This window comes from Anopheles coustani, chromosome 3, assembly GCF_943734705.1.
Source record: "Anopheles coustani chromosome 3, idAnoCousDA_361_x.2, whole genome shotgun sequence".
NCBI classification, from domain to species: Eukaryota; Metazoa; Arthropoda; class Insecta; order Diptera; family Culicidae; genus Anopheles; species Anopheles coustani.
In genome coordinates this window covers 8,002,010-8,029,328 of record NC_071288.1, presented here as the reverse complement: position 1 = coordinate 8,029,328, position 27,319 = coordinate 8,002,010, and the positions used below count along the sequence as shown (strand labels likewise).

The following is a 27,319-nucleotide window of genomic DNA, read 5'->3' as shown; positions in this document are numbered from 1 at the left end:
AGGTCTCAAACAGGAGAAATGAAACGTAACGTTATTGACAGGGCATGAGGGGAGGTCGATTAGGCATCAAATGGCAGAGAAGGTCGTCAAACTCAGGTTTTGTATTCATTTTGTATTTATAAAAATATGTTTCTTTCTGAACCACTGTAATAATAATCGTAACTCTCCGTAAATTCGGTGCTTGACGGACCCGGTTCCTTTGCGGAACGGGCGTCCTTCGTGAGGGTAGCGTAGGGGCGTACCGCGAAGTAGAGGATCTGACCGAACAGATGTGGCTCGTGGGTGATGTTCATCGTAAACTCACTTCCTTCTCAGATCGAGAAAGTAAACGGAGTGTCGTGATGCCACAGGACGGCCGCCGTATCGAAGTTGTCCACGATGTCCTTGATCGTGGTGGCGTACTTCACCTCGTACCGGGCCACGTTCTTGCCGCCCATGTCAGGTAAGGTCCAGCTGAGCCGTACCTTCATGCCTTCGACGTCCGCACTGAGATCGCTGATGCGACCGACGGGAACCTTGGCCGCATTGACGAGATCCGCTTGGCTGACGAACACCGTCATCGGGGGAAGGATGCGTTCGAACGAGTCCAGCGATTGCTTTTGCACGATGGGCACGGAACTACCACAGCAACGTCCCGGCTGTACACTGGACGATGTGGCTAAAGAGGAAAAGAAGAAGATTTGTTAGAAACATTTCCAAGGGAAGTTTTCTCGTAATGGGGTTTGGAGAGACTTACTGTAACTCGGAGCATCCTTTGAAGAGTATGCCGTGTTTCACCGATCGCTGACCTGAGGACTTCCGCAGAGTCCCTCATCGTTCACCGGTGCGTCGGAACAGCCGGTCAGCTTCACCTTGTGCTCGTCGTTGATGTAACACCGCGGATACACCGGATCGCGATCGTACCCGATCTCATCGAACATTCCGTAGCGGTACTTGGCCCACTCGCGGATAAACTCCCGCCAGATCGTTTCCCGCCCCAGAATGTCCGGGTCGATGTAGATCTGCTCGCCCGCCTCCCCGCAGCCGGCGTACTGCTGCGTCCAGATCGATGGTTCCGCCTTCGTTTGCGGCCGGATCGTTACGTCGGCCGTTTCGCCGCTCGCCGACGTTCGCGTCTGATTGTACGGGATGCAGGACTGCGGCCAGTGGTTCGGCAGTATCACCGACACCTCGCCGAAGTACACGCGGCTATCGAGTGCATTGAACAGGTACTGCGAAGCCGACGTTAGCATGATCTGGAAGAGAAAAGGCAGAAGAGAAAAGGGCATCGTTAGGCTCGTTAGGCTTGAGGCAGCGAGATTATATGGCCGGGATGAACATTTCAACATCATTGGTCGATCGGTCGATGGAAAGGTTAAACAGCTTTACACAACCCCCGCAAGGGAGGATTACCGATGAGAAAGAGGGAAAAAATAAACCAACATCATCTCAGCCCCAAACGCCTCGTCGCAATAATTGAATGGCGGACCTGCGCGCCAAGACGATCGTTCAACGTTGCTGGACAGAAAGTGAGAGCGTCTTCTCAAGGTGAGATGGCAAGAAATCCCTTCCAATTCTAAAGCGCCATCCAAATGAAGTCGGTGCCTTCGCACCCGACCGGTGACCGACATTTGGAACCGTGGGTCGCTGGGTTGTTTTTTCTTCTGCCTCGATCGAAACACGTTGGGCAATCGTAATTGTGCGAAAATTTCATAATGACCTTCTGCAAACCGGAGCCAACATGAAGAGGCGAAGAAGAAGAGCGACTCATCAGACTCTTTTCCATTTCTTTTCGGTCGACGAATATCATCATCATCATCATCACCATTTTTTTGGCCCGTCTGTCTTTGGGCATACGAGGAGGGAATAAAACCATTGAAAAATCCAGTGATCGATCGGTTTGGAAAGATCGATTTCCACACCCCGCCTGACTCCCACCGATCACATATGCGCAAATGTTTCTCTAATGGCTATCCATTAGCGGACGCGCGCGCATATTCGAACCCAAACGGATGACAACCGATCGATCCGCACGCCGACGCCGGTGCGACCGGAATGGAAAGTGAGGTCGCACATTTTTTCGTGTTGTTTCTTGAGGCTTTTCTGCATGCATCTCGACCGTTTTCTTCTGGTTGTCAATCTTCGTCCACCTTCTTCGTTAATGTGCGTGGGGTCAAATCGGTTTTCAAACTCAGGCTCGCTTGCGTAAGACTCTGTTTGTGTGCCTCGGCCTATCGTTTCTTCGATCTTAATTATTCATGCTCGCCCGGCGGCGGAAGATTCGGGATCCGCGCACCATTTACCGACCGACAGGTGGCCCCGTTTTTCGGGCTCTTTCTTTTCCACCTTGCGTTTCGCGTGTGTCACGGCATTATTGGATACTTTGTTTCGATGCGTCCTCTAGATTCTTTTATGCTGTATGTTTTGGATCTTTGGATTCATCTGGTTTGTGTTTTGGTTCGGTTCTTCGCACTTTCGCTTCGAAAGCATGTGCGCGATCTTCAGCCTCCGGAGCAACAAGATGCAACATTCGACTGCAGGGAACGATCCAGACCAGCTTCTTCCGAGCCGGCTCCAGATCGGGAACTTCGGGGCTTACTTCCACCTGGTCGTACAAATGCACGGGTTGAATTTTAATATGCATTAAATTTACTTTTGTTTCTCTCTCCGTACGCCAATGGCTTTGCCGTGTGCCAATCGTTCCACGCCGGTCGTGATTATAGAGCAATCATCTGCCTTCGGTCGGATGCAGCTGCTTCGTGGCACCAAGCCAGAAAAAAGGAAGGATCCCAATCACAATTGTCAGTTGGCGGTTGGTTTTATAATTCGGCAAATAAAGTCAAATCGACTGCAGCTGTTAGCTGGTCGGGTAACGTGATTGGCGTGCGACCTTTCCTAAGTCCCGCGATCGTCGTTCCCAGAGCAGCGAAACTCCTCGCGAGAAGTCGCATGCACCCACCGAGCCGATCATCATCCATCTAGCCCGGAGTTGCTGATGCTGTTAAATTGAAAAGGGCATTCATCATTCGATGCTGGGGCTGACTTTGCTTCTGCCCCAATCCTCGGGATGGGGAGAAGACAGGAAGGCCGTCGTCGAAGAAGCGCAAAACTTGTTTCGCCTGCAAAGCCCGCACTCACGATGTCGCTGTCAAGGCGAGGGGGAGAAGATAAATTCAACTGCTTCGTCGGGCGGGCAAACGAGACAGTTTCCCAGCGCGCGTCTTAGCTGAGCTTAGCTATAAGTGTGTCTGTGTGGTGGTAAGGGCTTTAAAGTTCCTCGATCGAGCCCTCCTTCGGTTGCGCAAAAACGTGCATCGCCCGAAGGGGGGAGAGCAAAATTTATTGTGTTTGACCCGATTTGGAATAGGCTAAACTGCGCGCAAAGGAGACGACGGTAGCAACGAAAAAGGCAATCCTTTGACATTCACCATCGGGATGTGAGCAGGGCGGGAGGGTGTGTAAGGAAGAAGAGTGCAGAGGACGAGTGAATCTGCCTTATTATGCGCGTTGCGCATAATGGGAAAGCAACCGAGAGACGACAACGTCAACACCGACCGATCGCCACTTTGCCAGTCGCATTGTCGAGTGTATCTCAAGCATCAAGGGACCGACTTATGCTTTCTAATTTCCCTCTTCCCATTCCTCTGAGTCGGCGAAGGTAACTACAAAAGATGGATTGAACAAAGCGAGCGAGAGAGGGAAATAAATAAATAAAATAAAATAAATTCAAAACGCAGGTTCGTCTCTTGACCACCTGTTGAAGTCTTGTGTGTGCGCAAGCGTGGTTTTGTTTTTCGGACCGCTCTGTTTGACTACTTGAAAACAAAACATTAAGGAACCTCCAAATTCTAAATCACACGTGAAACCGTGCCAGAACAACCCGCCGCGGTTACTTGAACTTTCGAGTGGCCGAGGGCAAACACACACATACGCACAAAACGGTGAGGAAAACAAAAACAATAATTAATAAAAAACCAAAGGCAGCAGCCAGCGTGAAATAAACAAACGGTAGGAACAAACCGAATTCGAACCCTCCGCGGGGTTTTAGGGATGGCGAGGACAGGTGAAGAGAACCGGCGCGTTGCGGTGATGCTGCGTTTATGTGGTTTATGATGTTTTTTGTTTTCTCCCTTGTATGCTTTGTCTTTGCGTTTTCCCTTGTGCCTTACGGTTCGAGGACAAGTGCGACGATGATGATGAAGGTTTGGGCCTTGCGTTGGAAAATCAAATCAAAAATCGTATTCAAATGGATTTTGTGGTCTCTCTCTCCCTTTCTACCTTTCTTGAAGTTGTACCTTCGCTTAAATGCACGTTCGTTGTGGAAGGCATGGAGCCACCGTTCAAATAAATGCCAACAAACGGACGGACGACGAGACGACCCGATGCAAATTGAGAGTAGAAAAAGGAATCAATCAACCACATCGGTCGTTCGTCTTGTAAATGGCGCTGTACAGGTTTGATTACAAAATCCATACTCGCTCCATCACAGCGCCATTGGCCCGAAGCACCGATGCACAGATGCTGAGGCTGAAGTGAACGAACCAAGATTCGATCAATGAATGATTAGGCAAAGATGGCAGCAGAGAGCAGCCTTCTGATTATGGTAGTGCGCGATCGCGGAATTCCGAACGCGGCCGCCAGATGGTCATCGATGGGAGCGAAGAAATAATAACCCTAGGGAAAGGCAAGAGATGAGGCAGCCCATCAACAACTTTACACCGAAACGGTAGGGAAGGCCGAGTGGGTGGGTGGGGAGGTTTTTAAAAATAATTCCAAGCAGACCAGCAGCTCGCGCAGGTTCTCCTGGCGTTAAATAAAATATGAAATAAAAGGTAGGAAAAAGTGATCACCAAGCGCGATCGCGAGTATGGATCTCTCCGTTCCCTCGTTTGGTATTGAATGAGAAACCAATGCTGCAAATAGCTTCGTGGGTAGGAAAATACCTTCCATGCGGTTTGCCGTTTACTACGAGTCGTTTTTTCCTCAACAAGAGGGCTCCACCAACCGTTTACTTCGTGCGGCCTCCTGTCTCGAGCGTTCGAAGTGGAATAGAATGTATGCCAAATGGATGTTGGTTGCCCGGCGCTGTTGAGGAGGTGGAAGATGCCCATCGTACGCCGTGGAGGAAACAATTTTCTCACGCTTCGACTGTTGGCTGCGCGGATTCGATTCCGAGCCAGCGTTCACGGAACGACCACCTTCTTGCCTTTACACGGTGACATTTCTGGTTAAATGGTAATGCTACACGGGTATTATCGGGTTTCGTCTTCGGCTTTCGTCAAACCATTCGGTGAATGGTGAGTTTGAAATACCTTTCAGGCTTGGTGATTCTTCCTTCTTTCTATTAGCTAAGCGAGCAACAACAACAACAAACGGAAAGATTTATATCAAACACAACGAAAGTGAAAAGTTGTGCCTGTTTCTTCCCTCGATTGATTGCTCCGACGGGGTTCGGATCGCAAACCGTTTCCATTTACGCACAATATTTCGACGATCGTGTTTTATGCTTTTCGTTGATCAATCGATCGGATTTTACGGACGTTTGGATGTGGAATAAAAGGTCCTGTCCCCTCCGTTCTGGCCAAGAAAAGTATTGCCTCAGGTGGCAGCAGGTAGAAAGGACACGCATCGCATGAACTTTCGTCAGGAAATTGATTTTTATTTTTTTTAGTTAAACATCGTTTGGTGAGAAAAGGGAGAAACCGACAAAAGTTTATGGCCTTTTCGGTTTTGGGTTGCGTAGGAAAAAAGTCTTTGACCGGCTGTTTACAAATATTTATCTTTTCCCTCGGGGCTGGTGACACAACACTCCGATGGCAAAGTAATTCAATTCGGGTCTGCATCTTTGCAACTTTTTTTCATGAAAAATGATCAGTTCCGAATAGCCAACTTTTTCTAATTACATGAATTGCAGCTCAATATGCTTCGAGTTTATCGTGACGAAGATTTTATTTCAAAAAATTCTGTTGAGAAAGATAATCGTATCTGGAGTTTGCCTTTGGTTGCCATCCGACGAATCGTTTTGAGAATTTCACTGCGTGTCTGTGGCATTAGGATAAGGTTTTGATTTTCCCAGAATGGCCGCGAGCGAAAGGGCAAAAAGTATCACTTTATGTTGCATCTTTCCAGTTGGTTTGAAATTAGCATGATCTAATTGGCACGATAGAACAAATCTCGTCCGTTCCCGATGGGAATCCTTATCCTGTACTGTGGAATAATTGTGTGGCATTGGGATGTGTTTTTGATTTGGCATGGTTTACCCTCCAGCCATCGCCAGTACGAAGCGAACCACGAACGATCCATCGTTGGCGGCATCGGCTCGATGGGTTTTCCTTCTGGACCGTTTCCGAGAATGCATTCACAACGCATTGCATTCGCGCGCCACCGACAACTGGAAGCATGTGCGAAAGCGAAACTCCAGTCAATTAGTGCAATCTTGCACTCGCTTGATGCTCGAGTTGAGGGAGAGGAATGTCGGGAGGGTTGATCCCGAAAAACGTTCCCGGTTTTAGTGCATTCCGGGCCGATGATACAAAATAATGATTGGCCTGGTTGAGCAATGTGTTGTGTTATTGGCATGACGATTGTTTTTGGGCTCATGCATCCTTTCTTTCGATTGTGTTTCGGGAAATCCCATTCGATTAGCAACAGAGCACGTCGGCACGAGGTGATATAAATGTTTTTGCATCGCCCCAAACGTCTCCCTAGAGCCTGATTTCGGTCGAACTTAAGGGCAAATTCGGTAGCTTTTCGGTGGTCATCGATTGGTCACCAATCAGCCGCTAATTGGAAACCAAATTGTAACCAAACGGTTCTTTTTGTTTCACTGTAGGGCGGGAAGGATTTCCTCGGAACTACTTGTGGTTGATGCGAAACGATACTAATTAGGAGGAATTTGTGAAGGATGTTTTGATCGATCAGGAATCGAACCGTTCGTCGACAAAAAACAAAGGAAAAGGATTCATCCGGTTAAGGGTCTGATTCATCCGTCGAATACGGTTTCAACGATTTGTCATGAATTCCTCGCGTTGTTTTGTGAACCTCCAATGAACTGGGTGATGTTTTCCGCAATATTCCGCACCCGAAAAACCTAACCGCGAAAGTTTTTGGAATAGAATCCGCTTGTCGCAAAATGGGAGAACTGTTTCGGTCTCTTGCGGTTGGGAAGTTTTGCCAAGATTAGCTATTTATGCACACTATGCACGGAAGCATGAGTTAGGCCTCCATGTTGGAGATAGGTCGAATAGAAAAGTTTGCACTAACTTCTTCCCCTCTGCCAAAAAAATAAATAAAGACAAACCACCATCACCTCAAGAAAGCAGCTCGATTCCCTGAAATCTCCTCCACTCAAATCGCTTGAGAAACGCGACGATGGTTGCGCACGAAAATGAGTGGCTCTTAAAAACTCGTTAAAAACTTCACACAGTAAATTATACGGCACCGGGCGCCACCTTTTGCTCGTGCAAACACACCCATATACATGTTCCCAGTCCAACCAGAATTTCGCGGAACTGAACAAACTTTCCTTGACGAAAAGTCCTCGACGCTCCGTTCACTCGTGGTGGTGTTTTCGGCGAGGTCGCGTGTCTTATCTTGCGAGAACTCATCTTTTGTAGCTTTCGTTTGTTCGTTTGGTGAAGGAAGCAACGATGAAGGAGGGAATTGTTAGAAAAACATGCACATTTCGATAGAATCTCGAAGATGTTCCTTACGCCGACTCAAGCTCATCTTATCATGCAGTCTCGTGTCTTATAAATCGTGTTTTCCCTCCAAAAGTTGGCTAGAAAATGGCGTAAAAGCACGACCCCTTTCCAAGTACCCTCCTCCGGCACGGCCTGGTTCGGAACGCCAACGAAGGCAGGTGCACGTTCCAAGATCGCTTAAGGCTTATGGCTTAATTTTACAACGCAATCAACGTGAACTTTTTCTCTGGAACTGAAACCAGCGAAACCGAAAGCAAACGCACGTGGCGGCCGCTAATGAACATTAATTTATGTTGTCTTTGCGTGTCCACAATGGCGGCGTCACGTTGTCGTTTCCCAAGGTGGGAGAAGAGGTGAAGATGGATTGTCTTAGTCCGGAAAATCGAATACCCTCTAATTTGACCGAACGGTCGTTAAAATCCGATTCGTCGCCGACATTTGCCGAAAGATCTATCCTCTTTGTGGATGGATGGATAAATCGACGTGTGATGTTCTTCCTCGGGGTTGGTACAGCTTCCTCGGGCGGGGATCATAAAAATCGGATGAAACACCACCGCGACCCCACCCGGAATAGCCGGGATCTTCGATCGGAAAGACAAAAGTCTTCGGGCGATGGTCGTTACCTTTTTCGAGGCCGGTCATATAAAAGCGCCACGCGAGTAATTGACAGTTTTATCGCTTCGGTCCGCCCGGACAAGGTGACAAGATGTTTCGTGATTCCGTGAGGTGGTTTTTGCGATTGGACGGATTGATACATTATTCGGTTCCGGTGTTGTTTTCCGTGAGGAAGGCACGTGTTTTTTTAGAGAAGAAATTTGCCAGAAAAAGAAGTCCGAGATGTGAAGTGATGACGTGGCCCGTCAAGAATAGAGAAGAGTCCAACGCCGACTTTTGGAGGGTCAGACATAGTCGGAATGGAATTCAATCTTTCCTCGGTTCCGCCTTCAGCCATGCCTCGCCTAGCACCTTAGTACGTACGTAGTCAGCATTTAAAGTTAGATTACCAAAACCATTAAAGCGCAATATTGCGGGTAATCTCAGAGAACAGGTCGTGCTTTCCTGCGGGTATCGAGGAATCCAAGGCACTACACATTTCAGTTCCCGACTCCCAACCCGGGGGAGCATCCCGAGCCGCGGTCGTTAATACAGTTCACGCCGGCCCAACCCTCATCGTGGGCTTTTGGGCTTGGAGTTGGCGCTGGGTTATCGCAGGTAAAGGCCACACCGCCCGCGGGAACGGAGCAGATCACGCACAATATATCTTTTTAGGGGGTTTTTATTTTCTCCCTTCGCTTCCCCGTGGTTTAGCTTTAAAGTTCTCGGCTTCGCCCCTATCATTTCGGGTCGCTCCCTGGGCCGCGCATTGCGGACACGTCCATTAGCGTCTCCCGGGAAGACGTGGACCATTTGATAGGCGTTTCGAATAGTTTCAACGAACGTGGTCGAGGATGCGAGAAAGGAAATAAATCCAAAAACGCATAGATTAGGGCGAGTTCGGCGTCGTGGCGCGTTACTAGCCCGATGTCCGACGCCTCAAACCACGCACCCCGTCGACACTCGTCGTGCGCGTTTGCAGCTTCTTTTCGCTTCTTCCAGCCCGTTGCTATTTCTTCTTCCCCTCCAAAGGAGCACTGTCTGTTGTACATGTGCGTTTAAGTGCCGGGGTCGATTCGTTTAGTTTTCTTTTAAATTTAATTAAAAGTGCCCTACTAACACCCCCCTCTTTCCCGGGGCCTTTTGGGGTGTCACGGGATGAGTATCGCATGATGGTGGTGAAAGGTCTCGTGAAAGACGATGTCCGCACCGTTTGGAAGACCGGAGAAGCTTTAAAGCAGAAGAGTGTTGACCGAGAATTCCGCGCCGGACCAAGAAAGAGAAGCAACCGGAAGGTACGGAATGGGGATGGAAGGGCGATGAAACGAAACATGCTAATGTACTGCAGAACGTGACTTCAAATCACGACAATTATTATTATTTCAGTTGTTTATTGCGCCCGAAGAGGTCTTCCTCGTCGCGGGAGGAATCTGGAAAGAACATCTCAGCAGCATCACGACCGACCGAGGCGAGGTCCACGGTGTAGACGTGTCTTTTAGCTATCCCCATCAACCCGCGCTCCAACGTCTTCTTATTGTCTTCCCTTGCGGGAAGCAAAGGCAAACTTTCGGGATGTCGAAACTCGCGAACCCGCGCCTCAGGAAGCGACAAGAAGTTACCTTCCGCGAGGTTCTTCCTTTGAGGATTGTGCGTCCCTGGATCATGGCCGAGAAGCGCGTTGACGTTGTCATTTGCAATTAGGAGGAGTGCAACGACGAGTACGGCGTTTGGATGGACGTCTTCTGCGTGATCAGCTTAAGGAAGTATGTAGTGGCGAAACGATGAACAGAAGTTGGAAAAAGGAATCTCTTAAGGATCGCTAGTGATGGGGAGTCAAAGTTGCCCGCCGGTTTTGAACGCGCAGTAAACCGCAAGCATCCGAATGTCTTCTGCACGTCCCAATCCTCCATCAGCAAACTTTCTAACTGCAACGGTCTTTGCAATGGAAAAAATTGCCTTTATATTGGCAATAAAGTTCTCCGAATGAATGGCGCGATCCACCACCACCAGGAACCCTCGGATAACCTTCCGAGTCTCATCGAAGAGTTGGTGGAATATGGCGAATAATGTCGCCATTTGTGATGCGTTCATACTGCGCGACTGGAAGAGTTTTATTTATTTTGGCCTTTGGCCATAAGCGAAGCACCATTCTGCAACGGGAGGAGGAGGTCCAGCATCCAGCCCGAAAACGGCAGAAGCTGGTCAAAGGAGTGCCAGGCGCTCGCAGCTTTTTCCGCTGTGGATTATGAGTTATAATCTTTCTGCAGGGACATTAGTGCGAACTTTTGCGAGAGCGTTCCGTTCCTGGGGATAATGTTTTGTTTGGTTAGGTTTTAGCATGTTTCTTCTTAATGTTCTTTTTTCTTCTCTTTCGAACTCCGAAATTCATACACAAATAACGAAGCCACAACGGCACCCGAAACTCGTTAAATTAGGTCGTATGTTAGCTTTTATGTTATTGCTGTCGGAAAGTGGACATTTGGCCAAAAATATGTACAGATCGAGTCGAGTGGGGGTCTTCGGGCGAGCCAAGATAATAAACTCCATGTGGCCATTTCGGGTGGACTAATGTTTTCTCGTGTCGCACACACATACGAAAAGGGATCGTTTCGATCGGTTCAATTGCGGGCGAGCAGTTGGCGTCATCTTGCTGTCAATAAATTGAGCCCATGGCATAAATACCCTTCGAGGTCCTCGGAACCTCCCTCTCCATTAAAACGAATGTACTCGGTTCTTATCACAATCGACACGCTGTTTTCCCGATTCCTGTCAAACCTGTTGCTTTGCCTCCATCATCGGTAGACTCACCTGCGTTGGAAAAAGAAGAAAAGACAGAAAAAAACCGTCGGTTAAATTCTATTAATACAGCTCACCGCTCACGAGCCAACCCACAACACACATGTGAATAAACGAACTCAATCTAGAAAAAGTCAGAACCTTCGTAACCTGCGGGTGACGAGCGGAAAAAAGGACACTCCGGGTGGAATTGGACTTATAAAAAACAAAACAAAAAGTAAATACAAATACCCCAAAACCACAACCGGCCTTACGTCGGGCCATATTTTGTGCTGCGGTCTTGCGGGACCTAGCCATTTTTCCGACCAACCTTGCGGAATGGAAAACTTTCCGTCCTAAGGAGGAAAAGCAAAAGGCATCCAACTCACAAACACACACGCACACAGCATGGCCAACTTGAAACAAAATTGAACGGGGAGACGGGAAGAACTTCCCCAAGGATAAACAAACAGTTTTCTTTTGGTGCAGCTTTTCCACCGGCCCCGTTTTCCATACGGCCGACGTAAGGTAGGCTGTACATTTCTCGGCTCGGCTTGACGATGTGCGCTCTCTTAACCTTTTCTCGGTGAGAGATGTGTTCTCAGGGAGTGGAGGAAAGGTACCGGCTCGAGGAGCGAAAAGGTTGATGATATTGAAATAAGCCTGCAGTATTGAAACAAGTGAGTATGTGTCAGGGGACGGAGTAGGAGGACGGAGAGCGAGGGAAAATTGCAATCTCGATTTGGCCCCGGGTTAAACATGCTTTCTGAATTTTAAAAGATATCCCACCGTGATTTGGCACTGTCGTCGTCGTCGTCGTCGTTGGTCGTTTGCTCATGTGATGCGTGGTTCTGTCTCCTTCTGCCGCGGACACACGACTTACGGGAACCGGTGGAGCTTCTTCGCGAGCTAAAGCCTTTCTAACTCTTCACGACCTCTCGGAGTGGAACGTCACCAACGGTTGAGGCCACTCAACCCGAGCCGATGTGGCACAGTTTGCCGGGCCAGGGTTTTCTTCGTCCGTACGGGAACGACCTCCTCGACTGATTGGTTTACCGTTTTCCCCCCTCCTTCTTCACTTCACACCGATTTGGCGAGCGTTTGCAAAAGGTCAGTTGCAAGTCAGACCCATTCTAGAAGGAACGCGATGGAACCGTTACCGTTTAAAAACAGGCCCGCAGGTTCACTACCTCGTACTGCACACCCGATTTATCCGATACCGGTGCATCTCCTCGTAGAAACGGTGAGGTTTTATTTTCCTTTACTCCCCCCACGATTCCGAATCACACGATTTGGCTCCGGGCGACCATGCACTGCTGGGTTGCAATAGTGCATCTCGCCGGTTGAAGGTTACCAACCGTGTCCTTCCTACGCCACTTTCAAGGTGCTTGCAAGTGAAGCAGTAATCCTAGGCCAATGCAACGCTGGGACCCGATAATCATCCCGCGTTGGTTTCTATTTCCCTCCGGTGACACGATGGCGGTTGAAACGGCCAATCTTCGGCTTGGGAGAGTAATCTACGATCGAGTCGAAGAGTTTCTGCTCGTTCAAGTGCTTCCGCTCGGAGGCGACCGTGCGGGAAAATCAATTTCCGAAGGAACAACACACAACCGAAATCATTACCATGGTTCGGCTCGGAAGCATTAGAGCTTACCGATGGGAAGCTGTCCTGGGTCCGTGATAATGTAAAATGCAAAATCCGAAAGCAAGAAACAAACACGCCGTTTCCCCGGATTTGCTTTTCGAGGAAAGACGGGGGAAAAATACGGTGAAAGAGAGTGGAGAAAATTTGCATCATAATTTCCCATTCGCCACACGGAGCGCGTCGTTTGCTGCGAACGAAGTCCATCCGATCCGCGGGGAGGATCCGCAAGTGCAGCGTCGCATTTTGCAGTTGTTGCAGTCTGGCGCTGCAGTCAGTTTGCAGTGAGCGGAGAAAAGTGGAACCAACGAGAAACCGGTGGGCAACAACGGGGTGGGGGTTCGGTATCGCAATGCAGCCAGAGAACGGACGATGCAGCGCAAAAACAGTCACCAAAGAAGGGCTTAGTGGAGGAAACGAAAAAGCAACGGCAAAAATGTCATCAACTTTCACGAGCACCGGTTTTTTCCCTAGTGGGTTCTGTCCGCCACTAGGGAAAAAACCGGATTGGTTTTCCCAGCCGCGCGTTTGTGTCATTATCGATACTGTAATGTACCGCAAACTAGTTGTTAGGTGCCGAGTGTCACTTTCCACCGTTTCGTTTTCCCCGTGCACCGTGAAAATGCATATCCTCTGGGTCCGGTACTGGGAATGCTGGTGCAGGCTGAGTTTCCAATTTATTGTTTTCCCACAACCCATCGACCCAATGCTTCCATACCTCCCTCAACCCTTCCCCCGATTGTGTGATTGACACTCTGTGGCTTCGAGGTGGAGGTGGACGCCTGATGGCTTTTATCGAAATTGATCCACTAAAATAAATGCCAGCAATTCTTGTGCCATTCGCAACTACTGCTCGATAAATCTGCCATCGATCGGTGACAGCTGTGAGTAAAAATGAGAAATAAAGGAAAAACCAACAAACGAACGAACGAACGATTCGCCCTGGCCCGCGAAACTCCAAGGCAGACTCCAAGACAAATAGCGTAACCCTCAATCAATCGGTGATTTATGCTCGTCGGTGCAATCGAATCAATGTGAGCAAATATTTCCCTCCACCGTCTGCGGCGACGATGGTGACGATGATGATGAGGATAATGATGATGATGATGGCATTATAATCCAATCGGGGAAAAAAGGGTTGACACCGAACCTGGCGTGACGGTTTTATTCATTTTCTAGCGCCTTCCCGGCCTTCGACTATTATTGACAGCTCGTTTGCTTTTCTGGCGGCGCAAAGAATAGAATTCCATTGGAGGATCCATTTTTCCGCAACATTCCAACGCGGAGAGTATGTTTATATATGCATGTGAGTGTGTGCTTTAAGAGAAAATTGGTCCATTTTTTAAGCTTTCAAAATGTTGGAGCGAACTCAAAATCAAAGGTCGCCGGTGTTGGTGTGTACCTTTCGCGGCTCTTCTCAATTTCGTCTGCTAATGGAGTGTGCAAATTGATCACTTCAAAGGCCACGATCCGGTGATCCGGCCTGGGTGTGTGCTCATCTTATTTTCACGCGATCATTTATCTTTTTGATCTTTCCCGATTGTCGGTGAAATTGGCGTGCGGAAGTGCTCTCGCGATGAAGCGGTTTTTACTTTTGATCTTAAACTCCGTTCTGAGTATGTTTTTCCCTAAAATGGAAACCGATAGTGTCAACGTTAACAGGCCGATTAAGACACCGGCTGTTTAAGACACTCGAGGGAGAAAGTTTTCCTAGAGTTCGATCGGTTTTGGGATGGAGTTCCCGGCAAATTGTTTTCTGTTCTAGCTCCGAACTTACGTGCAACATTTGTTGCTATTTAGAACACTCCCGAAAACTGCAATAAAGTTGCTCCGGTCGATGGTAGAACTCACATCCAAGGCGTCCCCGGGACGTTTCCGATGAGCCCCGGTTGCGTTAGTCAAGTCTGGTCACGTCGGAGAGCGCCAGTTTTCGACCATTTTCCTACGGACGGTACCCCGAGGCCAAAGTAAGCGGAGCATGACTGAAACGATCCGTTGTGCAAGTTGTGCATTAGAAGTGGCCATTCTGAGTGCTGCGGGAGGGGTCCCGAGCATATGGCCCGGTAGGGAGGGAGTGTTGGCAGCGTGAGGTGTTTTAAAATTCCACCATCGTGCCATATCCGACTTGCGATGAGTGCAATCGGCAAGTGTCGGCAAGGTTCCCCCCGGAGCTACGGAGGGAATTGATAGGTAGTCCTCTCGGGGAGGGAGAGGGGACGGGGCACAATGATTGCGGGTCCATTTGAACCCGTTGGGAAAGCGGACAAGCTCTATTCCTAGTCCGCTCCACTCGTCGGCTGTCATTTAAAGGTGACAGTGTGGAAAACTTTCCCATTTGAGTGCATCGTCTCGAAAGGAGTGTTCGTGTTTGCAATAGTTTCTGGAGGTACGAAATGCCACACTGTTCCAGCTGGGAAAACAATTGCCATTCGATTAAATGAACCGTTTCCAGTACGCTCTGAATAGAATAAAAATCAACAACTTGGTTTCTCGGAAACCATCGAAAAACAGCGTCTTCGGGAAAAAAGTGGTTTGGAGTACCTTAATCTGTAACTGCCAAAGGCTTAAATGAAGCATTTGAACGTTAATTAATTCAATTAAAATGTTTCCATGAACTTTTTTAACACCGCAGCTTTTCGGGGAAAACGCATACTTTGCCCTTTACCTGTTCGAAGGACGACGATTAGAGACACGAAGTAAAGAAGAATACCCCTCGGGGTGCCAGAATCTCTTTCGAGAAAGATTTGCTCAAACACATCCGTTGTGTAATTGTAGGAAAATGTTTGGTATTCCTGTTCGTTAACCTCGGCTATTTTTTTTTGAAACACCAGCTTTATGATGTTTTATGGCCATGTTGTCTTTGCTGTTCGCTGTCACCACACTCGGGGTGGTTATCGCCCGTTGGGAGAACCTAGGACCCGTGAATATGTTTTTATTATGAACGCGTTCGGGATATGTGAACTTGTACGTGTGTTTGTGTTTGAGTTCACATAGCACCGGGATCGTTAAGTGAGGTTTTTTATTCACCCATTAGCACATTGGACATCGAGCTTACGGTCTTCAGGGGGATTCTGCTGGAGTTGGTTAAAGCATTCTTTTTCTGTTGTCGGATCTGGATTTATTTTATGTTCCGTTTCTTTTCATTTTTCTGTTTTTTTTTTGAAAACTCGAAAGTGACTCCCCGTCCCGACGCGAGATCATAAAAAGTAAAGTCTAATCATAAAAGTAAACATTCTCATCTTCTCACCGCTGGGACATGCATTCTAATTAGAGACACATAGAGGAACTGACTCAAGCTCACAAGCGTATTCGTAAAAAACTCATGTTTGGCTCGTGTGCTAAGCGAACAGAGGAGGAGGAGAGAGGGGAAGATCGCGTGGCTCGATTACGCCATCGGGACCAAGTGCTATGATTGCTTGTGGTAACAGTTGGCAGATACGTTGGCAGCTCTCGAGATGGAAATCGGCTGGCTCGAGATTCTGTGAAAGACCATTTTCCGACAGGTTTGTCGTTTTTGTTTCAAATTTCAACCTTGTTGGTACGCACCAGAGGAAAAAAGAGGCACAAGAAAAAAGTGCCAGCTATCTCAAATTTCAAGATTGCACACGAGAGAGCAGACTTTGACTTGATTTCTTCGCCCGAAAGCTGTCGCTGGAGCATGCTGGCTGAGCGATGGTTAAACAGTTTAACCTCAAGAAATTCTAGCCCACGGGGAGACATATCAAACCTGCATGGCCCGAAGATGACCAACTGTCGATGCCGATGGACGTTAAGGGCGCTGGAACGAACCGCGGAACCGAAAAGGGACCGAGCGAAATGGAAGAGTCTAATTCCAGCCCAATGACTTTCCTGTTCTCATATTCATAAACTCGACACCTTACCCGGGACCTCTTGCCGGGCTGGCAAGTGTGCGGGAACCATATGACGTCCCGGGTGAAGCCGGACAACAAAAAAAAGAAGGAATGTAAGGAAAAGATCGCGTTTCTTAAAGAACGAAACAGGGAAAAACGAAATGAAAAAACTCGATCAAACCCCGCGCAGAGGCAGCTCGCAACGATCCCGAATCGAGCGGATGGCGCACGGAGCAAACAAAACGATCAGGTTCCAGCGACCTGAGAGCCAACGCGAGGAAGCTTTCCCTTCGGTAAGGTTTGATCCATTTTCCGTTCCATTCTTCATGAGCTGGAGGTATATTCGTTGGAGTCGGACGGAGTTACCCCCGGGGAATCATTTCTCCATCCCATCCCGTCGCGAAGACTATGCAGCCAGCCTCAGGTAGCATAGCCACCGAGCAGGTTCTTCTTCCCGAGGCCAGACTTTCAACTCCTCGCGTGTAAACGGAAGAAAGCGTTGCACACCGCTTCGGGGAAGAAAAATCTCATATTACAAGCGCAGGACGTGTAATGAATTATCGTTTTTAATAAAGAGCGAGGCACAAAAAATGTATCCCGAACGCTAAACGTCCCTTCCGGCCCGGGGGCAAGACAACCGATGCCAGCTAATAAGATCCTGTGAATTATGCGCCACTGCGGAAGCAGCCTCCAAGCTGGAGCCCCTTTTTCGATCGCGTGGGAAAATGCGAGCGCAGCGATGGAAACAATTGGACAGGCTCTGCACGACTCGTTCGTGGCTGCTGTCGGGTTGGACGTTTTAAACGAAGAGGAAATGGTTTTGAAGGAAAACTTTCCACGAGAAATAAATGTCAAAAATTTAACCTGCAATTTCAGCACACTTGAAGCGGGTTAAAGTCCTTCCAACCGACACCCTAACCTAGATAAAGCTCATCTTTACCAAAGGAAGGCGAACCAAGACACACGTGCGTCACGAAACCGAAGTACGCAAAGAAAACGGCCAACGGAGCTATTTGTAGCCATCTTGTAGTGACAGATAGTCCCTGGACACTCCGTGCCCGTCGGCTGATTTATGTCAACACATCCCCGCACCCAAAGGAGCGGCAGCTGGGTCATCGTTTGCTCGAGTCTCGCCGAAAAAGCGCTCCGTAATTAAAATGTTACACCAGAGCGTGTTGACCCCTCTGGCGGACGTTCCGGGATGTGGGTGAAGCGGGGGGCTGTTTGCGTATTTTGCGCCTTTCCGCTCGAACGCTTCGCCGGGTTCGCAATCCACCAAACGGCAAAGCTGCGCCCGAAAAAGGTTAAATGGGTTGTCCGCAGTACAGCGAAAGGCGTAGCGTTGTAGTGTAATGCCTCCAGGGTGTGTGTGTTTTTGCATCCCCCCTTGGGTGGGTTTGTTTCCTCTTCGGGTCTTTTTTCGGCCATTGAAGGGCTTCGTCTTTTACTAAAGCGTCTTTTAAAAGCAAGTAGGCTAAGCTGGCTATTTACCCAGCGTCGGTTCCTTTCGGCTAATCTTGCATCGAACTTTTCCAGGGGAAAGCTGTTGCCAAGGCACGCGCGGTTGGCACATGACGCCTTTGGGAAAGGCCCCGGCTGGGCTCGGAGTTAAGCTGACCGCGGGTTCGCCTCACACAGGAAATTCAATTTAATTTCTCATATTTACACGCGGCTAATCTAATATTTATGTTGCGAGTGCCTCGCGCCTTAGTTCGCTGCCGTGTTCCGGGGGGTGAAGAAACCTGAAAGGTAAACCTGGTCAGGTTAAATTAAGGCACGGCTCACGCTCATAAAGAACTTCCTTCGCCTCGAGGAGGTTGGGGATAGTTTGTTGCTTTTCTTCTCCCGCCGAAGAACATTACCTTTTTCGGCTTCCTTTCTTCTTCCGTAGGTATCGTCTTGCGCCCTTGTTCGCCCGATAAGCTTTCGATATCCATCCATCTAACCGTCAAGGAAGCCCATTATTGTTTTCTCGCCCCGGTTTTCTTTCCCCGGACCCGTGTGATGGTCTTCCGTTAATGCAATCACGACGACGATAATCGTCAACCGAAAAAGCATCACCCATCGGGAAGATTATCGTAAAGAACGAATAGAAAAAAGTAGTTCTCGGACAACCTTTTACAACGGCGTCTATCTTTCTAAAAATGCCACCGGCGATAAGAAAGGATTTTTCCGACGTTGCATCATGTGTTCGAGTTTGGGCCCTGGGAAATTTATAACAGGCAACAACATACCCGATGCCGATCCAGATGAATGAACCGGTTTGAGATTCGGTTTTTTCTTCCTCCTGAGTTTCAGGAAGGAGAAAATCCCTTTTTCGGTTGCCGAGGTCACGGACAGCGGATACCTTCGACCTATAAAAGGCTGTATGATTGATGGATTAGGTATGCAGTTTGAGCCGTTTTGCACGGTTTGCAAGAAAACCTTCATCCCGGGAGAGGATTAGCTCCGTTTTCTTTCGTGCAGATTAAATGGACTATTCTTTTCGGGGGTAAAATGGGAAAATTGAAAGCATCATTTGGCAACGCCAAGAGCTGTTACACAAAATTGGAAAGGAGGTCCATTGATAAAAAGGAGGACCCAAGATATTGTCGGGCATTTTAAATGTTCAACACCCAATTCTAGATAACATTCCACGCTATTAGTTAAAAAATAAGCCCACAGTCCAGCATAATGTTGGTGGGAATTTTCTCGCTCGAAACCAAGACAACCCTCTGCCAGTTGCGTAGGAGAAAGGCCGACATTCTTCTCGTCAGAGCCCGGCTCTTAATAATTTTGCGTCGTGCTTATTAATTTCTGAACGCGTTAGGACAAGAGAGACTCGGTGGAGCCAAAAAGGACACACTCTGGCGAGGCTGATGTTAATTTCATTGCATTTAAACCGAACTTTTCCAAACCAGCCCGACCGAGCGCCAAGATTGTGTCCCTGTGTGGTGTTTCTCTTTCACTCTCTCTCTCTCTCTCTCTCTTAACAATGGGGCAAAATCGAAAAGGGCAACTTCATTTATGCTTTCCCTGGTTTTTGGAGAAGACCAAGAATTCGTCATCGCTTACTTGTTCAAGGTGTGTGTGTGTGTGTATGTGTGTTGTCGCTGGATGTTTGACTTTGAAGTGGAAAAGAAGTATTCGAAATGGAAGGGATGCGAGTCAGCGGAAAAGTTTCCGCGCGCGTGCACGCTTGCTGCTTGGCGGCCCCCAAAAAATTTCCCAGGAGTGAATCCAATCTCAGCCCGGTTGGCAAATTTATGATCTTCCGAGGACGAGACGTCCTGCTTGGAAAAATTGACACCCAACGTCACGTTTCGCAGTGAAAACGAGACTGACGCGGTCTCGAGAGAAAAAAGAGCCTTGGGCTCAAGGGCTTGAGGAAAATATCAAACCGGAGCGAATATATAAATTCCGGGGACCAAACAAATTTTCGATGAAGAAGTGCTTTTCCCTTGGCCTTGTCGTGTGCTTGTTTGTGTTCGCTTGTGTGTTTAGTCACACACGTAAGCGTAATTTATTACACCTGCGCCAGCAAGCCGTCCATCGGAAAAGTGTTCTTTTTTCCTGCCTTCTTTCATGTTTGCGCTCACATTGTTTATTGGTTTTCCTTCATCCATTCTTGGGGCGCCTGCTTGAGGAGAACTGGTTCGTCTTCACTGGGATCGTCATTTCTTGCCCGTAAAGAAGCCTGAAAAAATCAATATGAATGTTTCGATTACAGTAGCCGATCGGGAACCCCGAAGCCGGAAGGTGCAGGACGGAAGAACTCCTTCGAACCCGACTGAGAAGTTAGTTTTTGTGTATTAAAAAAAGGAAATAAACCAACCAGCAGTAAGTAGTTTCGCAACGAAAGGCGGCACAGCTGACTGACGGGGTGACTGTCGAAGCCAGGACGGTTCCCGGCAAGGAGGTGTCCAGGCGAGAAGATAGTGTTTCCGAAAGGAAAACTGCTTTTGCTTTTCTATGGATTCCCGGCTCTACCTTCCCGGCCACGTACCGCACACAACCAGACGCCAGTGGCAGGGAACTCGAGTAGCATAAATATTCATATCTACAACCATTTTCCATTTCTTCGGCAGGAAAACCATGTCCCTGGGAAAGGGCCAGCCCAGTGTATTAGTCTGTTAATGTTATAACTCTTTCGCTTGTCGAACGCAGCAGAGTCTTACGAGTCGCAAGTGGCTTCCACAACCAACAACGGTGAACAACAACCTCCATGCTGGCAACCTCTTAAAGGTCCTCTTCTTCCTGGGAAACGCCTGCTTGGATGCCTTTAACCGGTAGTCTGTAACTTTCGCCTGTCAGAAGCATAGATTTTCGGCATTCGATTATTTATTTTTTTCATATTTCGGGCCCATTGGGCTCTTCCGGATGGCATGGTTGAGTATTCAGGTTCGAGCTCATCCATTCTGCTTGGAAAAGCGAAAAGGGACGCACCACGATGGTCAGTGCGTTAAACGATATTCTTCGAGGGACTCGACCTTTCCACCGCCAGTGTCCAGAAGAGAGAAAAGTTGGCGGAAGCGAAACACTGTGGATGGTATTGTTTCATGCATGCCATGAAAAGGAAATGGACTCGCTTTCCACCCCTTCTTACACCGCCCATTCCAAGGGCTAAGAAGAGTTTCGAGGGATTTATGATTCGTGATTTTGCACGCTCGACCCGAGTTCGTTTGCCCGGTCAGTGTTTTGCTTGAACGTTTTCTATTCTTTTTGCCAGACCCGAAACGAGTACGAGTGGTCCAACTTGTGCACCTTAGAACGAAAGAGCCCAGCTTTTGGTGGCCATGGAAATCCTCACCACGGAGTCCGGATCACGGTCGGTTCATTTTTCAGCTAGATTCATCACGACGACGACGACGATGGGTGAGGGGGCTGGTTGTGGCAATTATCGACAACATATGTTCTACGATGGATGATCTGCGTTGCCTCTTTCCCCCTTGGTTGCCTCCCTGGAGAGCCTCTCGATGCTGGTTGCGTAAAGCGCGTGTTAAATTATCGCCATTACGTGTGGGCCTCTATTCGGCGCTCCGGAGACTAACTCTCCGGAAAAGATCTACGATATCGTCTGGCAAACAAGGTGGTGGAGCCAAAGCAACGAGCCAGGAAGGTTGGCTGGAGCCCAATTTCGTTCGGACGTTAAAATAAATCGAAAATATAAATTAGTTTCTACGCTTCTTACTCGCCTCATCGCGGGCCACGAGTGCGTTCGTTCCGGGGTCCACCGTCGTTCTGTTCCGTATGAATCTATCCATCCAGCCATGCAATCATTTTTTTTCTCTCCTCCCGGAGGTTTTTTTTTCCGGCAAGAGGGTAAAGCAACCAAGCGTTTGGATCCACGCGGATCGATTGATTGGATTGGTGCCGGAAAGGGCTGCCGGAGAAAATCAGGTGTTGCGATGATGTATGTGTTTCGAACGAAAGTGATGTAATCGCACATCTATTTTCTTGTATTTCCCCAGCACGCCGAGCCAGATGAGTTCCATACGGGGCGGTTTGGGGAGAGATTTTCTGATGTGCATTTATGCGGATGTTCAAATTGGAGCAATTTTGCAGCAACGAAAGAACGTGGATAGTGCGTGGTGGAATATGAAAACTCGTTGAACTCGTCATCATCCACGTAGCCCCAAACAGTTTTCTTTTCGGTGATGTGAGGAGGAAAAAGGAGGCGAGTTAAGCATCTCCTGCAGCTTCTCGATCATCGCTCGAGCGAACAGGAAACTATTTAGACTTGATGGTCGTAACATTAGCAGCAGATTATGGAATATGAATTATGTAGTTTTCCGGTTTTCCCCAAATCTTCATCTCTCGTCATCATTTTTTGAGTGGAGAAGAAAACCCATTGAAAATCTAAAGCTTCACTCACGATCGACGTTTGCTCTATGAACCATTATGAAGGTGTTCTAACCTTTCCCAGTTGGTTCAAGCATTAGGGAGTTTGAACAAGCATAACACTTGTTCTCATAATAAAAAGGGCTTTGAAGTGATGAAGTTGCATAATGAAATATTCGGGATGTTCTCTCTTGCACGAAATTTAATTTCACCAAAACACAAACTGGAATGTATGGCTTATTTTTTTTTGTTACGTTTCTTTGTAGTTGCAATTTAGTTTTCCATTTTCCCATTAGTCTCCCGTTGAAAGAAAACCACTTCATTATACGACGAAATTTCTCTCAGCAGGGTGCGTATCTGGAGCGCGTCAAGAAGTAGAACGCAACTAGAATGGCGAGCACTTGTTCCGGCCGGTGTGCAGTTGCATCACGTCACAGCAGCTGCATTCGGGATTCGGTGCGGAAATGCCGCTTCTTGCTACGGCGTACGGCACACCCTCGGTCACATCGAATGCACTCCAGGTGTGCCATCTAGATGAAACCGTTCGCTGTTTCAAACCGGGTGGAAATAGATAGGAATCGCTCTGGCGGTCTGGTCGGAAAAGCACCTGGTGGGAGTGCCGTGCATTTGATGGCATGAACACACAAAGGCATCGTATCGGTATTCGCATCACAGAATGCAACGAGGCACAAACACTTCGTTCTCGTTCTCGCTCGTTCCCTTGGCAAACACATCACTCATTCGCACCACTTTCCATATAGGAACCGAGGTTGTGCATGTCGGCACGGGATAAATAGGTCGTCGTGGTGCACTGATTGATTGGCTAATTGTTGAAATAGGTCCGACGACGTGCGGCCACCGACGTGGAAGATTAGACTGCGGTTTCCGATGTTGAGGAGGGCAAGGCCATCAGAGATGAGTTTCAGGCATGCTTGATAGGTTTACCAACGAAGCAAATCTCGGACATCTCTAGTTGACCCCAAACGGAGCCGCAAAGAGCCACAACTCGGTGTGCACGCCAAACAACTCCTCTCGGTTGTTGTCGATTCGCTCGAGCAGGTGAACCGAGTGCGGTCAATGTCAACCCCGAGTGGGTGGTGGCTGATGGCTTGTGGGAGGAGGTTTAAGGCTACCTCTTTAAATTATAATAACAATATCCAACCGCAAGCCATCAAACAGCAACGCCTCCACAAGGGCGCTCGGAACCTGAACCGCCCGAACCGTGTTCGAAACGCAACACAAAGCGAAGAAAAACCTCCCTCAGAACGTGAGAGCGATACGTTTGATACATAAATTTTCGCCACGTGGAAATACGCGGGTTTGCTTGCCACGACACCGGGCCCGGATGATAACGAGCCTTCGGGCGATGGAGGTATAAACGGTGCAAAATTGGCTATAAATGGTCGGTCACGGCGTCATCGCCCTGGGCATGGGGAGTAGGGAAGGAGAAGGAGAGTCACGTTACATTCGGGAGCCTCATCGTTTGTCGTCCCGCATCGTCTGTTCAACATTGGGCAATGGTTTGGTGGTGGGTCGTTTGTTGATAAACTCCCATAAAAGCACCCTCGACACGACGAGCAGCTGACTTCGATCTCTGTGCTTTCGCGTCGTCAAATCTATTGGAAACCTGCCCATGCTCCCTCTGGCTTCCTCCCGGAGCCCCATTCACGACGACTTTATGCTGCTAGTTCATGGTGAGGTGAGTCAGACCGTAATTTTTATGATGATTGTACCGTTCTGCAATAAAACAAATGTCATTCAATTGTTCTGGCTGACTTCGGCGTGGAAGGTCTCTGGGGAGGGTTGTTTTTTAAAGCTTTGCGAGAGTCAGGGCTACAGGAGAGGTTTCTGCGAAATGTAATTGGGTGCAAATGGGTGTTGTTTTGGCTTTGAACTGTACATAAAAGTGAGATGTTCAACTTTTAAAGTGTATCGTTTGAATTGTTTTGATTTTGACGCAAGGTTAAAATGATTGAAAGATACACTAACTAAACTTGTGTGTTTTTCGAGAGAAGGTTAAATCTACACATTGTATGAAGGCGATCAGCTTAAATTTTTCACCTACAAATTCGTGAACATTTTATAATATTTTGGTTTGGTGAATTATGAATTCTTTCTATGATTTGACTGTCTTTTATGTTACGTTTATAGTAACCAATAAATTATTCTATTACTGCAATTATTCTGAATGTTGTCCCTTAATCCAACCTTCTCAAACACAGAACTCCAATCCTTCAAACGGCAGATTTATGTGTTACGAATTGAAAGTTTATATCCTAATGTTCGCACTTTCTTTACCACCCAATAAAAGCTGCGGTCTGTCGAAAGTTTGTTTGAAGCTGGTTCGGTCTCGACCATTCCGATCCGTTCGACTTGATTCCGTGGTCCCAACGGTAGTCTAAACCTGCATGTTTCCCTTGTCCACCTCACCCTTGCGGTGGAGTATGAGGCAGCATAGCAACGGTGTGACGAGTGTTTGTTTATTGTGATGCTAATAAAACGACAAACTACATCCATTCGGAATCGATTCGGCTTCGGACGGCTACCAGCATGATGTGTGTGGGTGCGTTCCTCTGTCGGTGGGGGTTGCTTGCGTTGGGTGTGGAAAACTCACCCTTTGTTGGGGTGGGAAACATGCAGGCATGGACAGTGCTGTCTGCTAGCAACGACCGGACAAATGCAACTAAACACAAACACGCATGGACAAAAAAGTAGTGAAGCGATAGAATAATACAAAACGCACCGACCGGAAATATGTCGTCGATGTCGATGTGGGAGGGTGCGGGAAAAGCATGGCAACTCCGCGCACTCAATCGATTACATTGGGCGGATGAATAAAAGAGGAATAAAAAACGACGAAACAAACTCTGTAAATCATACACTCTTTGCGTTCCACAAATGGATCGTTCGACGGGTTTGTCGCGAACGAGGGGTTACGAACCGTTTTGGGACCCATTAGATTGGAGGATGGGGTGAGGTTGGGCAGTCGAGGGGAAGGGATTTTGATTGGTTTGCTTAACCGAGCAGCAGTAGCTGATAAAGTTTGTTGGAGTCGGAAGCACACGGGAGCGTTCCCTTTTGGGATCTCGTTAGGGGTCGCTCCCTGGAGTATCGTTTTCGAGCAGATGTACAACGACTAGTCGTATGCAAAAAAGGCAGACCTGTGGTATTTCCGAGCTCTCGGTGGAACGCTTTTCATGACGTTGTTGTGCAGTGTGGCATGGTTTGAAAAAATCGATCCACTTGCCGAATGGGTGAGTAATTTATAAAAACAAACAAGCAAAAAACGGTACAGCAACAGATGGTGATCCGCGGTACGACTGATAAACAGGGTATATTCGATTCCCTGGTCAGAGAAATGGTACGATGGGAGCGTGCTTCCGAAAGCTCTCGAACCAGCCGAGGACAACATACCGTTTAATAACGTCAATATTGAAGCCTCCCACAACGCAGGGTAGCAATGAATTGATCGAATTAAAAAACGATTGATCATAATTTGATCCATTTGTCGAAAAACGGTTACAGCTCTGCTCCGGTCCTTCTCGGAACCGATGAATTTTCACCGCGGGAAGCGGGAGCAATTAAAAATATCAATTCCCACCCTGTTTAATAACAAAAACAGGGAAGATAATTTTATGCACCCGGTTTGCGCCGGAAACAAATAAAAAAGGAGGAAGATAAAAACTAACTGACATTCCCCTGATCCCAAGCGTTGCACTTGGTCATGCATGGGAAATTCAGTTACTTTGACGTTCTTCCCCTCTGCAAGCACTGCAACGTGCGGAGAATATTCAAAAACTCTACAAGCGAACAAGTCCCCGGAAGTTCCGCCGCAATATGCAACAGAGTGCAGAGTGCAACAAAAACGAGCCCACAGTGCAACAGCTATGTGGGGAAAAGGGGCATGTTCTCGGCCGGATTTTGGAAAAGTTTTCCCCCCACATTTTCCCGTGGAAGAAATCAGTGCGGGGAAAAGGGCACACGACCCAGCAATTCGACAATTGGAAACTTTACGCCTTGATGGGCCTACATTCGAGTCTCTCGTAGTTGTTGCCGGCGTCCGGATATGACCCCCCCGAGGGAAAGTCTCCAAATTGTTCAAACTCGGGTGACAGAAAAATATGTAAATGAACAAACACTTCACTCGTCGTGATTCTCGAAACAAGGGAGGGTGTGTGTGTGAAAGTGCATGTTTGCGCTTGATAAGGATGATAATGCTCTCGACTTATCGAAGGGAAAAACAACCGCCCGGTGAGGAGGAAAAGGAAGAAAATAAAATCTCCAGAAAATGTAGTCCGTCTCTTGATCATGCTACTGCCTCTTCATGGTAGATTTATTTTACTCACTCTCACACACCGAGCCTCGAAGGAGGACTCCTCGGCTGTCGTGCGCTGTTCAAATAGTGAACATAAGATGATGTTTTTCGGTTTGGTTGTCGTTGCTGTTGTTGTTTTTCTGGTTCCACTTGAACGTAAGGCACCGAAACCCCACGACGAGTGGGCTAATGGTACTCGGAGGGCAGACAAAAAAGGAAAAGCCGCAAGAAGGGACGACGGTGCTCGGTCGGTGCTCTATGCGATCGGGGTGTCCGCCCAGTGCTACAACAGAGGGAACTGTTGTTTCAAGAATCTCCGAGGCACTGGATCCAAGCCGCGTGGCTTTTGCCGCTCGCTGCAGGCTGCAGTCTACAAAGAGTGGTTGTTTTTCGTGCCTATATTGCGGCGTTGCGTATGGCTTTTTAAGTGCTCATAAACACCGGGCAGCCCAGGAGAAGGACAGACTACGGCGGGTGTGCAAGGGTCGTACCATCCCAAGCTTCGATCTCCCAAAAAGGAAGGACGTGAAGTTTCGTGGGTGAACACGTGAATCTGGAGGGAAGTAAAAGAGTGTACGAAGAGAGCGACGGCAGTGAAGGTGCATCACAGTTCGGCCATATGCTGCATTGCGACGCCGGT

At 48.1% G+C, this 27,319-nt stretch overlaps 1 protein-coding gene across 1 annotated transcript in view; it reads right to left on the bottom strand.

The window, feature by feature from the left end:
* Positions 1-311: 311 nt before the first annotated feature.
* LOC131260557 (calcium-activated chloride channel regulator 1-like) overlaps positions 312-27,319 on the bottom strand; it is a 43,898-nt gene continuing 16,890 nt past the window's right edge. The window contains exons 2-3 of the mRNA XM_058262316.1: positions 797-1,235; positions 312-658 (exon numbers count right to left, since the gene is read on the bottom strand). Of these exons, the coding sequence (XP_058118299.1) occupies positions 312-658; positions 797-1,235 (786 nt within the window). The remainder of the gene's footprint in view (positions 659-796; positions 1,236-27,319) is intronic.